The following is a 14,691-nucleotide window of genomic DNA, read 5'->3' as shown; positions in this document are numbered from 1 at the left end:
TTATTCTCTCAGAGGATTCTGCTGCCTTCTGCCTTTTACAATACTTAACACTTCTGACAACATGCTCTTCTCCAGGATACACCCTCATACTGCTCTTTGTATGTCTGTGATAGTTTGTTTTTTGATTCTTTTAAAGGGGGCTTTCCCTTTCCTCATATCACTACAGTTCAAAGTCTCAATTTCTGTCCTAGAGCCCCTTTTCTTCTACCAAGGCTCCTTATAGATACATTCCTAAAGTGTATCTCCATCAACAGTCTCTCCTAACGAGACAACTGTTTTGTCTATTATCCAGACTCAAAAGTTCAGAATTATCTTTGATAATTCTCCCTTATGGCCAACAAATTCAATCAACTGCCAAAAAGTCAATAACCAAATTATTTACTGAGTATACCAAGCACTGGGAATAAAGTGTGAACAAGAGACACAATCGCAAACTCCTAAAACTTACAGTCTAGCAGCAAAGTCACAAATCATAAATCACTGTCAAGAGCTAAATAATTACTTGTGTACAAAGGACGATGATCAATTGCCATAAATTTCACTTCCCCATTATCTCTTAAATCTATCATCTTCTTTCCTGTCCCACTGCCACCATTCCAACTTATATTCTAACCTTTTCTCCCACTACTTTCCAGAACATGCTCCAGATTGACTGTTTCCCCAAGCAATATACTTTACTGCCTGCTACATGCATGGTGGTTAAGAGATTGGCTATTAACCAAAAGGTCACCAGTTCAAATCACCAGCTGTTCCTTGGAAATCCTATTGGGGCAGTTCTACTCTGTTCTATAGGGTCACTATGAGTCGGAATTAAGTCGACAGCAATGGGTTCTTTTTTGTTTGTTATTTGTTTTTGTTTATGCTGCTATTATACTGCGATTATAGCAAAATCTAACTACATATTCCAAACTATAATTCTAGGCCTGTCTTAAATGCTACACCTTTAGGAAGGCACATTTCCTTTCTTTCTCAATTCATATTCATTACATGACATAGGAAATAATGCATTGCACATATCTGGCCCTCAAACCATTCGAAATGAACATTAAATAAATACATAAATTAAAAGTATCACAAAATATACCTCACCTTGAAGTGTCTGCATCATTTCTAGAAGTACAGGAGTAAGAGTTTGATTATATTCATGGAATATATCTATAAATAATACTTCAGTGCAAGGCTAGAGAGGAAAAAAAAGACAAATTCCTAATAAAAACAAAGGTATATTATACTGAATAATTCTACACTAAACAAAGCATACATATTCTTAAAATCCTAAAGCTTTGAAAATGTTTCCAATTCTTGATTTGTTTTTGTTCAAAATAATCACTATTTTTTTTTATAAAGACCACCATGGGAAGAATTCACGTAATAATTTAATTCACAAAATAAGGTTTAATAGCCCAATCATTTTGGTACTACACATTCAAAAAATTAAAGCTACAGAACATAAATAGGTTACATTATTAATTAAGCATAATAAATTAAATCATTCTGGGGCCACATTCGTTTATAGCTTCAGTACTATAAATGATGAGAAATTAATATCTTAAAAATTATATACTTTCTTAGTAATGATATAAACAATAACAGCAACTTATGTATTCAATCCACATGAAGCAGTATCCTTTTAACAGACACAAAGAATTACAGAAGACACGGTGTTAGCTACATAAAAAAACAATTCATTTTGTTTTTAAAAGCACTGAATCACTAGTTATTTCATAATATAAAGAAATGATGATTAAATTTTTAAGGTATTGAGCACTACACTTAAAAAAATCTTACAGACATACACACTGAAATATATACAGATGAAATATATGTCATCTCAGGGATCTGCCTCAAAATAACCCATGTTTTGGGAGAGGAGTGGTATTTATATAAAACACTAATCATGAGCTGATAAATGATAAACTAAGCTTTGAATATAGAAGGTTCTTGATATAATTCTATTTTTTAATACGTCAGAAATTTTCCACAAGAGAAAAAAAATTTTTTTTAATTTTTATTGTGTTTTAAGTGAAAGTTTACAAATCAAGTCAGTCTCTCATACAAAAATTTATATACACCTTGCTATACACTCCTAGTTGCTCTCCCCCAGTGAGACAGCACACTCCCTCTCTCCACTGTGTATTTCCGTGTCCACTCAGCCAGCTTCTGCCCCCCTCTGTCTTCTCATCTCCCCTCCAGACACACAGTCTCATGTTTCTACTTGAGCCAAGAAGCTCACTCCTCACCCGTATCATTTTTCTATCTTGTAGTCCAGTCCAATCCCTGTCTGAAGAGTTGGCTTTGGGAATGGTTCCTGTCTTAGGCTAACAGAAGGTCTGGGGTCCTTCTAGTCTCCATCAGACCGTTAAGTCTGGTCTTTTTACAAGAATTTGAGGTCTGCATCCCACTGCTCTCCTGCTTCATCAGGGGTTCTCTGTTGTGTTCTCTGTCAGGGCAGTTATCGGTTGTAGCTGGGCACCGTCTAATTCTTTGGGTCTCAGGCTGATGTAGACTCTGATTTACATGGCCCCTGGGCTCATAATTACCTTGTGTCTTTGGTGTTCTTTATTTGCCTTTGGTCCAGGTGGGTTGAGACCAAACGATGCATCTTAGGTGGCCGCTTGCCAGCGTTTAAGACCCCAGACGCCACTCTCCAAAGTGGGATACAGAATGTTTTCTTAACAGATTTTATTATGCCAATTGACCTAGATGTCCTCTGAAACCATGGTCCCCAAACCCCGACCCCTGCTACACTGGCCTTTGAAGCGTTCAGTTTATTCAGTAAACTTCTTTGCTTTTGGTTTAGTCCAATTGAGATGACCTCGCCTGTACTGTGTTCTTTCCCTTCACCTAAAATAGTTCTTGTCAACTACGTAATTAGTGAATACCACTCTCCCCCTCTCCCTCTCTCTTCACTCTCGTAACCATCAAAGGATATTTTCTTGTCTGTTTAGACTATTTCTTGAGTTCTTATAATACTGGTCCCATACAATATTTGTCCTTTTGTAACTAATTTCACTCAGCATAATGCCTTCCAGATTCCTCCATGTTATGAAATGTTTCACAGATTGATCATTGTTCTTTATCAATGGGCAGTATTCTATTATGTGAATATACCATAATTTATTTATCCATTCATCTGCTGATGGGCATCTTGGTTGCTTCCATCTTTTTGCTATTGTAAACAGTGCTGCAATGAACATGGGTGTGCATATCTCTGTTTGTGTAAAGGCTCTTATTTTTGTAAGAGAAAATTTTTAATAATTAAAATATTGAATTAAAAGAAAATTTTAAAGCATTAATAATTTTACCGGTTTAAACCTAAAAACAGTAACGTAGCTTTTTAAAAAAACAATGACTAAACTAATTATCTAGGAGCCCTGGTGGTCCAGTGGTTAAGCACTCACCTCCTAACCAAAAAGTCAGCAATTTGAAACCACCCATGGCTACATGGTAGAAAGCTAGGACAATCTGCTTCTGCAAAGATTACTGCCTAGGAAATCCCTATGGGACAGTTCTACACTGTCCTATAGGGTCCCTGAGTCGAAATTCACTCAAAGGGCTTACAACAACAACAATTAATTATGTAAACATAAGTCTTAACAAACAGAATAGCTTAATACCCAATTTGATAATCTTCCTCAAAGGCAAAACATTTTCCATATCAAAAACCTTAAAAGTATCTCGTAACTACAAGTGAGGAGCCTCGGTTGCACAGTGGTTAAGTTTTCGGCTGCTAACCAAAAACTGGGAGGTTCAAACCCACCAGCTGCTCCACAAAAGAAAGATGTGTCAATCTGCTCCCATAAAGATTTACAGCCTTGGAAAGCCTATGGGGAAGTTTTATTCTGTCCTATAGGTCGTTATGAGTCGAAATCAACTCAATGGCAATAGGTTTGGTTTTTAAACCTGAAAACAATGGCCCTGGTCTCTAAGACTCACAATAGATGGTAAAAGAAATAACTATCAGTTGGTCAAAAAGTTAAACATAGATTAACCATACCCAAAAACAAAAACCAGTGCCACATGACCCTGCAATTCTACTCCTATAAATATATTCAATACTATGAAAGCAGGAACGTGAAAACATACTTACACACCAATGTTCATTACAGAATTATTCACAATAGCCAAAAGGTAAAAACAACTCAAGTGTCCACGAACAAGTGAAACAGTACACAAAATGGTATATGCATACCAGGAATATTATTCAGCCATAAAGACAAATGAAGTTCTGATACATGCATGACATGATGAACCTTGAAAATATTATGCTGAGTGAAATTTGTCAAACACAAAAGGACATATATTATATGATCCCAATTACATGAAATATCTAGAATGGGAAAATGCACAGAGACCAGAGTTGATTAGTGATTAGTGTGAAGAAGGAAGAAAGGAGGAGTTATGGCTTAAGGGGCACTGAATTTTTATTAACGGTGAATAGTAAAATCTGGAAATGGATTGTAGTAATAACTGTATAACATGGTATATGCGATTAATGACACTGAATTGTACACATAAAAACTGGTTGAAATGGCAGATATTGAGTTACATATACATTTAACACAATTAAAAAAAGAAGAGGAGGGGCCAAGACGGTGGAGTAGTCAGATGCTTCCTACGGTCCCTCTTACAACAACAACCCAAAAAAAATAAGTGAATCGATAATATATGACAATCTAGGAACGCTGAACATGAAAGGCAAAGTTGAGGAATTGGACTGAGCGGCAGATGGAGACACAGTTCAGAAGCAGCGAGGAGTTGCCAGACTAGACCCATGGGAACCGTCACTCTGTAGGCTGGATCAGCTGGTGTATACAGTAAGACAAGCAAAGGCGCTTGGAGCACGTTTTCCACACTGGGAGGGACGGAGCAGCAGAGAGTATATTCAACTCTCCAGAACTAACAAGAAGCAGTGTTCAACTGGCCAAAGATAAGTACATGCATCTAACCTACCACGTGGATCAAAAATCACCCCATTTGGGAAGAACCTCTCTCTCATTTACCTGTTCCCTCCCAGTTCTTCACTTGGTCTGGGCAGGAAGTAGGACCCATCACAAGCCCTGAGCCATTCTCCCAGCTTTGGAGAGGGAACAAGTTAACAAACAGGGAAAAAATAATCTGCCAGCTCCCCTAAGCTGGGAACTCAAGGCAGGCACAGCTCCTTTGCCTAGTCACAAGCATAACAGATCCACAGACTTTGAAAACCTTTCACCTCTGCACAGACCTGTGTGGGCCCATTTTTAAAGCACAGGCCCTCATTAGCATAGTGCAACACGGTATATACCTAAAGCCCAACTTCAACTCTTATCAGTTATAAGGTGGAGTGGCAATTAGAGACACTAGACACCCTTCTGCCCATTACGCAGGGTACTCACCAACCCACAGACGGGGCCTGAGGACTGGTGCCTCCACCCATGCCACCTATGACACAGGTCCAAGAAGTGATGCCTCCCAGTCCTTACAGCCAACAGCACTGTGTGCCCACAGTCCGGATGCAAAACCCATTCACCTACGCACTCTAGGGAACACGGGCATAGTTTCCTCCCAGACACTCAATGGCAGCCGTCAGCCCCTTGCCTTGCTCAGCGCATAACCCCCTACTGCAGCAAGATACCTGTGCCTACTTCAATCAACCCTGCCCATCTAAGACTGTAGCTGAGAGCCTGCACCACACACTTGGTGACCAACTACCTGGACACCTGACCTGAATGTATACAAGAAAAGTAAATGGACTCCTAGGCTCGCATACCTAGTAACAGCACTAACCACCTGGTGAAAGGACATGAGAGCTTCAAAGGCGCCAATAATCAAACCAGCTCACATGGCCTGACTATTTGAGCATATCAAAACAAAATAAGAAGCTAGGACACAGTAAGCAAACATACAATAAATAAATGTAATAACTTATTGATGGCTAGAAGACAACAGTCAATATCAAGGCACATAAAGAGGGAGACCATGATGGCTTCAGCAAGCACCCAAAACAAATAATCCAGAACATTTTGGAGGAAGAGAACTTCTTGGAATTACCAGAGGTAGAATCCAAAAGATCAACAGACACAGCTCTTCAAGAGAACAGAGAGGAGATCAGGTAAAAAGCAGACTAAGCCAAGGAACACATAGACAAAGCAACAGAGGAACTTAAGAAGGTTATAGAAGAGCACAATGACAAATTTAACAGGCTGCAAGAACCCACAGAGAGACAGCAAACTGAAATCCAAAAGATTAACAATAAAATTTCAGAATTAGACAACTCAAAAGAAAGTCACAGGAACAGAATTGAGGCAACAGAAGTCAGAATTAGTGAGACTGAAGATAAAGCACTTGACACCAACTTCTCTGAGGAAAAATCAGATAAAAGAATTTAAAAAAATGAAGAAACCCTAAGAATTATGTGGGACTCTTTCAAGAGGAATAAACTACAAGCAACTGGAGTACCAGAACAAGGGGGAGATAACAGAAAATACAGAGAGAATTGTTGAAAATTTGTTGGCAGAAAACTTCCCCAATATTGTGAAAGACGAGAAGATATCTATCCAAGAACCTCACTGAATCCCACAAAAGGTAGATCCCAAAAGGAAGTCACCAAAACATATTATAATCAAACTTGGCAAAACCAAAGATAAAGAAAGAATTTTAACAGTGGCTAGGGATAACCAACACTCCACCAGCCTGCAACCAGAATAACTAGATGGTGCTCGAGTACCACCAACAACCATCCTGACAGGGAACACAACAGAGAATCCCTGATGGAGCAGGAGAAAAGTAGGGTACAAAACCCAAATTCTGGTAAAAAGACCAGACTTAATAGTCTGACTGAGACTGGAGGGACCTGAGAAGACATGGCCCCCTAACTCTCTGTGGGCACAAAACTAAAACCATTTCCAAAGCCAACTCTTCAGACAAAGATTAGACTGGACTATAAGACATAAAATGATACTCATGAAGAGTGTGCTTCTTAGCTCAAGTAGATAACCAAAACCAAACCAAACCCATTGCCACTGAGTTGATTCTGACTCATAGCAACCCTAGAGGGCAGAGTAGAACTGTCCCACAGAGTTTCCAAGGAGCGCCTGGTAGATTCGAACTGCTGACCTTTTGGTTAGCAGGCATAGCACTTAGCCACTACGCCACCAGGGTTTCCGCTCAAGTAGACACATGAGACTAAATGGGCAGCTTCTGTCCGGAGGCGAGATGAGAAGGCGGACAGGGACAGGAGCTGGTTGAACGGACACAGGAAATCCAGGGTGGAAAGGAGGAATGTACTGTCACATTACAGGGAGTTCAACTAGAGTCACATGATAATGTGTATGCAAAATTTTGTATGAGAAACTAACTTAAGCTGTAAACTTTCACTGAAAACATACTCAAAAAAAAAAAAAAATAGAAAAGCCTCATAATTACTTTAGGGGGGGAGCATCACTCTAGTCAAAAAGCAGCAACTTTCACTTTCATAAACATTATTTATGCATTGACAATTATTTTCCAATGAATTTGACTGCAAAATGTAGAAAAATTCACTTTGCAAACCTGAAGTTAACAATAAGAAAAATTTGGAGTGAAATTCATAATTAAGTGCTTTCCTCTCAAATACAGTTTCTTGCAATTATAAATAAATTGTTTCCTGTCTGTCTAACATAATGCCTAGAATCTTGAATGGAATGTCATTCTTTATCAAGAGCTATGGAAACATAAAGCTTTCCCCTATCAATTTTTCATTCAATTTAATACTTACCCTTAAACTATATTTCCAAGAATCTCCTCCTGTTTCTTCCACTGCTGTAATTAAAAATATGACAAATGATGCTCTCCAAAAGTGCAACAATCGTGCTTCCAAAATCTCAGTTTGCAAAGCAAAGATCTGAATTACATCAGAATAATATTTGTGTGAACTGTTTTAAACACTAAAAGCAAATCCTGGAAACAAAGGTCTTAAACATACGTCATTAAGATGTACTATATAAACCACTGTGTATCTCACAGTAACCTATCAAGGGCTTACATCCATAAGCATTCTCATTTTCATTAAAAATTCTTTATGGAGGAAAGTTCAAAGTACTTCAACATTTCCAAAATATCTGATATTACCTGGTATACTGTATCACTAAAATCCTGAGAGTCACTGCATTTTCAATAATCATATTTTTGAAGTTAAAATGATTATAGTCACATTCCCCATAAATTACCTAAGCTTATATTTAAAATGCAATACTTCCAGACTTTTAAAAATTGAGGGACTCAGTGCTTCATGCTACAATATTACATATATTACATAAAGAAAGCAATAACACATAAGATTTTAACTAATAGAAAAAAGCTAACCAAAAAAGATCCATTGTGGAGTGGAATGATTTATCTTTTAAATAAATTAAAATTATTTCTAAGTAACAAAGAGAGGAAGATAAGCCTTTCAAAAGTTTAAGGCTTTCTTAAAATAAGACGAGACATGCATGTATACCTACACAAGGTCACTCAGCCGAAGGGATGAATAAAGGCTAAAATCTAGCCTATGTCCTACCATAGCCAAAGCAATTCACACTGGCACTTTATTTGACAAATAATTCTCTGATTTTCTTTCATTCTACCTATGTTTTTGTTTTGAAATACATGACATGGTTGTTAAAGTCTGTAAAAATTAAAAAGGTCTCTTTTTGGACAACATTCTGTATCATATTTGAACAAGCCATTCATTTTCTATTTTTCAACAGGTAACAAAAGAGAGGATGACAAATTAGTTTTAAAAAGCCAAGACCCTAGGATCAAATGTACTATATTAAGATAAAATGTAATCATACTTATCGGTCAAATAGATGGTATCTATTTATGGTGGAGGGAGAAAAGCAATACTAGAACTGAAAAACTAATTCTTACTAAAGCCTTCTGGGTCTTCTTCCCACATTGTCAGCTCTTCTTCAGTTAGCAGAAAATAATGAGAGACTAATCGCCTACAAATCTCTGTCAAAGTGGGATATGTGAAAAATGCCATCTTAATCTTATGAGCTTCAAGAGTTTCAGGGCTACTATCTAGAAAAATAAAATTTCCAAGTTAATGGTACAGCCAAACAAACATTCTATTCAAGTATAATTACATGACTTAAATAAAAAATACATTCTAGGGAAAACATACACTTATGTATAAATTTTCATTAAAAACAAAGCTCAAAGACACCCTCTCCTTTATTCATATTACACCCATATCAGTCCTGTCTCTATCTTACCACTATAGTTTGTATATTACCATGCTGTGTCATCACACCACATTGAAGTGACTTACTCATGTCTCTCTCTTTCAAGACTGCCTCATTCATCTTTGTGCATATACACATGAAAGAACTCCAAGTAATTTAACAAACAACTTAACCTTTATATAAACTCAGAGAAAGCTTTTAACTGTTCAAATGAATACAGCATATAACATGAGCTGCAGTAGTTACTGCAGTACTTAATTTGTAAAGTTCCTAAACTTTAATTGATCTTTTCTTGTGCCCCCAAACAGACAACTGACTAAATAGACTGTATGGTTTTTAAAAGCTACTGTTCACATAATAAAGACTCTAATCGTTACCTCTATTTCATGTCCCAGAGACATTTTATTTTTTCAACTTAAATGACTAAATTTCAAAAAAAAAAAAAAAGAAACAACTGTATAGAAACAGCAACTACTTCACACTTAGATTAAAATAATAAAGTGAAAAAACAATATTACCAGTAAAGCATTACCTTCAAAATTTTTTGATGGCTTATAAGCGTAATTTTTGACAATCATCTTAATAAGATTCATGCACTGGACAATGAATCGTTCAAATGTAACCCCATCACCAACTTCTGTAAAAACATAGCTTACAGAAAACTCCAGTGATCTTTGAATTAAAGGAGTAAATGAAAAGGGATGCTGGTCAAGGAAATCCAAAAGCTAGGAAGAAAAGAAAAAAAAAGTTTTTTTCCCAATTTCATATTCGAATATAATCATTCCATAAGTACACCTTATGTTATAATGTTGCTTATAAACATTTAACAAGTGTTGAACCTTAGTGGGGAATGTATGTAGTTTTATATGTAACACAGCATTGCTTAGGCTACATCATATAACATGTATTAATTATCAAAATATATCTCATAACAAGAACTTTCTATTACTTCAGGAACAGGGTCCAATACAGACTCACTTCGTATTTTAATTTGATAAAAAAAAAAAAATTTGATAGCCGTGGGTAAATATGATACAAAAAGTACAGGTATATAAAAGACAGGCTTTTAAAAATAGGTACAGGGAAAGAATTAAAAAAGTATCCTGCCTTTACTGCATGAACTCTATTTTGGTGTATCAAATAGCTGATGAGGGAGATTTCTTCTTTAGTCAACTCAGCTAATAAAAAAAAAAGGAATAATAGAATTAGAATGCCATCATCTTATATTCCCTAATCAAACAATGGATTTAAGCAATAATCATCAATGGCAGCTAAAATCAATGGGGGAAGAACTGTTGAACAACTTTATAATGGATAGGTCACTCATCAACCTTAGCCACACAATGCAAGAGAAAACCAGACACTGGGTGCCTCCTGATGTGAAGCAACAGGAAATACACAGCACCACCTAAAATTATTCTTGCCATTTCCACCCCTCCCTCAGTAGGTGGAAAAAAAAAAAAAAATCCCAAATGTGATCCAGTCTCTAGATCTAGTCATAAATTTATAAGAAATATACGGGCGTTAGGAGCGGGGGCAAAGGCACACGTTTACATGTGAAACAACAGAGGTGTAAGCGGTCAAACTGAGGACATGGAAGTGACCCACTTCGTCAGTGAGGGAACACTACCCTTCCTTATCAAGGGAAAGAATAAGACATTAAGGGAGCTGACACTATTTGGGTCTTAAGTCAAACAAACCAACTATAAAAAACCTACGAGACAATCAGAGAAATCTGAAAACTGACTACATATTTAGATTATATTAAGAAGTCATTAAAAACCAGTTGCCATAGAGTCAATGCATGGTTCAGAGTAGAACTGTGATCATAGGGGTTTTCTTTTTTCTGCCAACACAACTTTTTACAGGTATACAACTTACAGGCAGCAATAACAATAATCGGCCGCTCATAAAATTATCGGTGGCTATCAGGCCTTCCTTCCTAAAGCCTTTGGGTAGACTGGAACTTCCAACCTTTTGGTTAGCAGCCTACCACATTAAACCATTTGCACCACCCAGGGACTCCAAGAAATCATTACTAATGCTTAAATGTATAATGGTGTTTAAGTTTTTTGTTTTGTTTTAAATCCCATTGCTTAATTCACTATTTTAATTAATATTTGCAGAGAATACTATATATGCTGTATACACACACACACACACACACACACACACACACACACGCTACCTGAGATTTGCTTTAAAATAACCAGCGAAGGGGGCACAGGGATACACACATATAAAAAAGGACTGACCATGACCCTGTGCTGCTAAGTGTTGAAGCTGAGTGATGACTTCATGGGGCTCAGATATTCGGTTCCCTGAATTTGAGGGTATATTTGAAATTTTCCATTTTACAAAGCTTTACTAAAGCTCCAGAGAACATAAATATGAATTTTTACCTTACATTATTACCTTAAGAACTAAAAGAAAGAACTGAAAAATACGGCAGCTCAACAATTAATGTTTTTCAAACAAACTATCTAAAAGGTAGTTTTTCAATTTTACTTATGTAACTGACATACTGAGCAGGAACTGACAGTAACAGAGATGTAGGCTGGCGTCAGTGATGTATCCTAACATAGCCCCACTGACTAACCACACCATCCTGTTTATTTGGCTTTGTATTTCTGGTTTTTAATTTAAAGGATCTGTGTCAGTTTTATGCTGGATCTTGTGTTAGTTGGGCTTGTGCTGTTGGGGCTATTTTGGATATGAGTTGAAGAAGTCAAGACAACTGAAACTGAGGGTAACTGCTACCTAACCATAAAAATAAGAACAGCACATTAAAACCCTATTACTGAATCTTCAGTAAGAAGGGAAAATAGGCTAAAGATTTCTATTTTAAAGCAATGCAGTCCCCAGAACAGGTATGGTTATAAAAATGTCATTTTCCTTACTCAAATAAAAACACCTAGACATGAATAAACATACCATATTTGAGAAAAACTTATAGTCAAAAGAGAACTCACCACTTTAGTAAAAAGAATGATGGTCTTTTCCAATCTATCTCTACATAAATTATCTGTACCTATACTTCTACCTGTAAAAAATACATTTCAAATATTAGTACAAGTGTGTAAGTTTACAATGAAGACAATGCGAAAACATTTTTCAAAACTAATACTGTATTATTTATGCATGTATTGTAATAATGATGAATATTTTGCATCATGAATTCACTACTGTACATTCTCAGCTCTAAACAAACTATTAAAAATAAACTTTAAAAAAGAATATCAAGATTTGTACTTTACAATACAATAGTCCTCAGTACCATAATTCACAAAATTAAGCCTAAACTATGAACTGAGCCCATTTTAAAATAATACATACAAGATGTGTGTATATTTTGTATATACACACATTCGTGTGAACAAAGACCTAGAAGTAGAAGATGTATAAAACAAGATTCTTATCACAAAGGTGCTTACCATTTACGAAAGAGAGGAACATGAACAGACTACCAGTAATATCAAAATCAAGTATAAATGCTAACCTTTCTTATACATATATTAAGACAGCTCTAGAAGTTCAGAGAAGTGGAAAATTATTGAGGGCTAATGCACACAACAGAAGTTAATTTCACTTGGCCTTGACACACGGAGGCATTTGAGAAAAGGCAAACCCTATGGCTGAGGCATAGACGCAAAAGTTCGCATAGAGAATAGGTGTGTGTCTGCAAGAAGGCTGATTTGACCCTAACAGAGTACAATGTTGGCGTAGCGTTGTGAAGGGATAGTAAGGAGTAGTGTATTACAAAGGGTCCTAAAAGTAAGCCAGTGAAGGTTAATGAGAAAGGAATTTACAAAATGAAAGTATCGTTAAAGGTGACTTAAAGTAATGCATAAAATGTACTAAAAGAGGGTCTATAAATCTAAACAGCATTTGGCACACAGTTTGCACTTAATGAGTATTTGTTAAACAAATGATTGTCATGCATAACTGCCTGAAACAGGGTGGTAACAGTGTAAGTATAGAGAAAGGAATGGACACAAAATAAATAAAAAAAAAAAGTTTCCTCAGTACTCAAGACAAAATAGGTTTATGAAGATATAGCTAAGGGTCTAATTTAACTCCAGAGAATTATCAAGATAAAAGGTAACTAATTTTAACCATATCCATCTAATTAAGAAATACATTTCTTTAATTAAATAATTTTACTTTAATTTAAAAATTTACTTTAATAATTATATATCTAATATCTTCCCAGCTACCAAGAGCCCACCCAGATTGACCAACAAATGGGGCGCTTGGTCATAACACTGTCTCCAGACGTGCAAGTGCAGGGCAGGAGCTGTCCATGAATAAGCACTCTGCCCTAAACAGTGCTGTCAAGGGAGTACTTACTGCAATCCAGAAACTGTTTCAGACGTTCAAATAGGCCATGTAAAAAACCCTAGAAAATAGTATTTTTAAAGTGTCTCAATTTATTTTGTTATTAATATTTGCCTTATACCTTTTCAAGGATATTAAAACATAACACCCCTGAAAAAAATTAGAAAAAATAAGTTAAAATTAGAGAAAGTAAAATATATTTCACTATTATAAACAAGTCTGCCACAAGAAAAGAACTGTAATATTTCACCTCTTTACTCAGTTACCTAAATCACTTTGCAATAAATAAAAAATTTTTAAGCATTCTGTTTAAGTATTCTCTATTCTCCGTACTCTGCTTTATTTTTCTTTACAGTGCTTATAACCCTGATTTATTATTTGTCTTTATTATCTGTCTCTTCCCACTAGAATGTAAGCTCATTGAGATGCAGAACTTTACTTTGTTCACTGTAATGTCCCAGAATCCAGGAACAGTGTTTGGCAATAATAAATGCTCAAAAATTAAATAATATGTGGTACCAACTACTTAAACCAGAAGTTCTTAACCTCAAGTAACAGACACACTACCCCTCAGATAACAGAACATGCAATCATTGCCATTTACCACCTGGGTCCAATGAGCCTTTTTACATTATTTGTTGTTAGGTACTGTCGAGTTGGTTCAGACTCATAGCGATCCTATGTACAACAGAATGAAATACTGCCTAGTCCTGCACCATCCTCAGAATCATTGTTATGTTTGAGCCCATCGTTGCAGCCACTGTGTCAATCCATTTCATTGAGGGTCTTCCTCTTTTCTGCTCACCCTCCACTTTACCAAGCATGATGTCCTTCTCCAGGGACTGGTCCCTCCCAATGACGCATTCAAACTATGTGAGACAATGTCTCACCATCATTGCTTCTAAGGCACCTTCTGGTTGTACTTCTTCCAAGACAGATTTGTTTGTTCTTCTGGCTGTCCACAGTATATTAAATATTTTTCTCCAACACCACAATTCAAAGGTGTCAACTCTTCTCCGGTCTTCCTTATTCATTGTCCAGCTTTCCCATGCATATGAGGCAACTTGAAAATACCACAGCTTGGATTAGGCACACCTTAGTCCTCAGGGTGAAATCTTTGATTTTTAATACTTTAAAGAGGTCTTTTGCAGATTTGCCCAATGCA

The 14,691-nt window shown here is 36.4% G+C and overlaps 1 protein-coding gene across 2 annotated transcripts in view; it reads right to left on the bottom strand.

Moving 5' to 3' along the window:
* IPO11 (importin 11) overlaps positions 1–14,691 on the bottom strand; it is a 244,644-nt gene that overhangs the window by 150,204 nt on the left and 79,749 nt on the right. For both annotated transcript variants that reach the window (XM_049864207.1, XM_049864214.1), the window contains exons 8-13: positions 13,539–13,587; positions 12,161–12,231; positions 9,721–9,913; positions 8,872–9,024; positions 7,736–7,779; positions 1,090–1,180 (exon numbers count right to left, since the gene is read on the bottom strand). In XM_049864207.1, coding sequence (XP_049720164.1) covers positions 1,090–1,180; positions 7,736–7,779; positions 8,872–9,024; positions 9,721–9,913; positions 12,161–12,231; positions 13,539–13,587 — 601 coding nt within the window. The remainder of the gene's footprint in view (positions 1–1,089; positions 1,181–7,735; positions 7,780–8,871; positions 9,025–9,720; positions 9,914–12,160; positions 12,232–13,538; positions 13,588–14,691) is intronic.

The sequence above is a fragment of the Elephas maximus genome, chromosome 2, assembly GCF_024166365.1.
Source record: "Elephas maximus indicus isolate mEleMax1 chromosome 2, mEleMax1 primary haplotype, whole genome shotgun sequence".
NCBI classification, from domain to species: Eukaryota; Metazoa; Chordata; class Mammalia; order Proboscidea; family Elephantidae; genus Elephas; species Elephas maximus.
This window is presented reverse-complemented; position numbering and strand designations above follow the sequence as displayed.